Raw genomic sequence first — 1982 nt, forward strand, 5'->3', positions numbered from 1 at the left:
TATATATTCTCGTTTTTCTTTTTATATTTTTCTTTTTATTGTATGTTGTATATAAAATTGTTTGTTTTGTTTTAATGAAATTAATAAAGAATTGAAACTGAAACAGTTCCATAAAGCTGTTCCCTGAGTGATAATGCCCCTTCAGACTCGTTCTAAATGGAGGTTTAACAAGAATCTCCTGTCCCTTAAGGTTATACTGACTCTCTTTTAATACATTTTGTCTGGATATTTAATGATAACCATGTTTTATGAGTCTTATACATAACTTGCAAATTACTTAACCAAGATCATGAAATTTCAATAATTTCAACTGAAGAAATATTTGTTGGATGACCATAATGTTTTCTGCAAACAAATCTTTCTGTAAAATAAAAATATTATTTGAAAGAGTTTTTGCCTGTCTTATACATAACTTGCAAATTACTTAACCAAGATCATGAAATGTCAATAATTTCAACTGATGAAATAATGTTTGTTGGATGACCATAATGTTTTCTGCAGACAAATCTTTCTGTAAAATAAAAATATTATTTGAAAGAGTTTTTGCATGTTTTTCCCCAAACTTCCAGACAATATACTAAATGTGGTACAACCATTGAATGATATAATGCATACAATGCTTTATCATTTAGGAACTATTTTACTTTATACAGTATTGCAATAGTTTTTGCTATTTTTACACTTAAGTAATTAATATGAGATCTCCATGTGAGCTTCTCATGTGGTGACACCCAAAAAATTCATTTCACTGACTATGAATTTCATTCATTCTGAATGGGGCTTGAATATTTTCATTTCTATTTCTAAATATGTAATTTGTTCTGTCCAAATTTACTGATAACTTATTCAGATGAAACCACGTTTATATTTTCATAAATTCTGTTTGTATGGTCATCAACATCTGTTCAATGTTTTAACCAAAATAAAGAAATTCATCAGCAAACAAAATACATTTTAAAAACCTCAACACATTGACCAGATCATTCACATTCAAAATAAACAGCTGTGGTCCAAGTATAGAAYCCTGAGGAACWCCACAGCTTATTTTACGTAATTCAGATCTTATTTACCTGWAGAAACTGTTTCCTGTTAGTCRGATAACTAGATACCCACTGWAGTGCTAATCCTCTAATGCTGTATTTATTCAACTTTTCAAGGGAAATGGCCCTTTTTTCAAGTCAACAGATTTGAACATTTGTATGTTTTTGTTTCCAGGAACAGGAAAGTCCTTCCTGCTCAAGAGGATTCTGGGATCTCTACCACCTAAAAGCACTTTTGCCACAGCGAGCACAGGAGTGGCTGCGTGTCACATCGGTGGAACAACGCTGCACAGCTTTGCAGGTCTGTCGTTTGTTGTTTTGCCTCACAGGAAATCAGATTTATAAAGACATACATAATTGATGGTTCTGAATGTGAAGAGGGCTTCAATATGTCCAGTGATAGAAATAATTGGCCAATTTTCAGGTTTTTGTCAAAATGTATAATTAAATTAGAAAGTATTATGAGCAGAAACAAATGTTTATTTGTTTTTCTGACGATAAGAAGCACAGATTTGGTGCTGTGTGTTTAACTTTTTTTTCTTTATTGTTTTTTATTGAATTATTGACAAGAGTGAGACTTCTTCCTGCCAGCACATTTCTTGATTTTTCAAGCTCCCCAAAATGAACGCTAATATTTAATTTTCAGCAGTGAAAGTTTAAGATTACTAATTAATTATAAATATCAACCACTTATATAAATCTATTTAATATTTTTAAATCAAAATTATATCCATAACTTAAAAGGTACAGTGTAGCATTTCAAATTTGGTGTGAATGTTGAGTTATTTATTTGACCAATTTTTTTTTCAAAACCGTTTTAAATTACAAAAACTAAAGTCAAGGTATAAAGTTACAGTTACTGACTGAGGCTATTTGATATATGAATGGTTCAAATAACAAAATATGAGGAAGTTATAGTGCTCCCAATACTGACTGCATAAT

At 30.4% G+C, this 1982-nt stretch overlaps 1 protein-coding gene across 1 annotated transcript in view; it reads left to right on the forward strand.

The window, feature by feature from the left end:
- The window catches only part of pif1 (PIF1 5'-to-3' DNA helicase homolog (S. cerevisiae)), a gene marked incomplete at its 3' end in the record, with an annotated part of 10372 nt that overhangs the window by 3741 nt on the left and 4649 nt on the right, over positions 1–1982 (forward strand). Inside the window, 1 exon segment of the mRNA XM_013999679.1 lies at positions 1216–1341. Within this exon segment, the coding sequence (XP_013855133.1) occupies positions 1216–1341 (126 nt within the window).

Source organism: Austrofundulus limnaeus, unplaced genomic scaffold (genome assembly GCF_001266775.1).
Source record: "Austrofundulus limnaeus strain Quisiro unplaced genomic scaffold, Austrofundulus_limnaeus-1.0 Scaffold2408, whole genome shotgun sequence".
Lineage (NCBI taxonomy): Eukaryota > Metazoa > Chordata > Actinopteri > Cyprinodontiformes > Rivulidae > Austrofundulus > Austrofundulus limnaeus.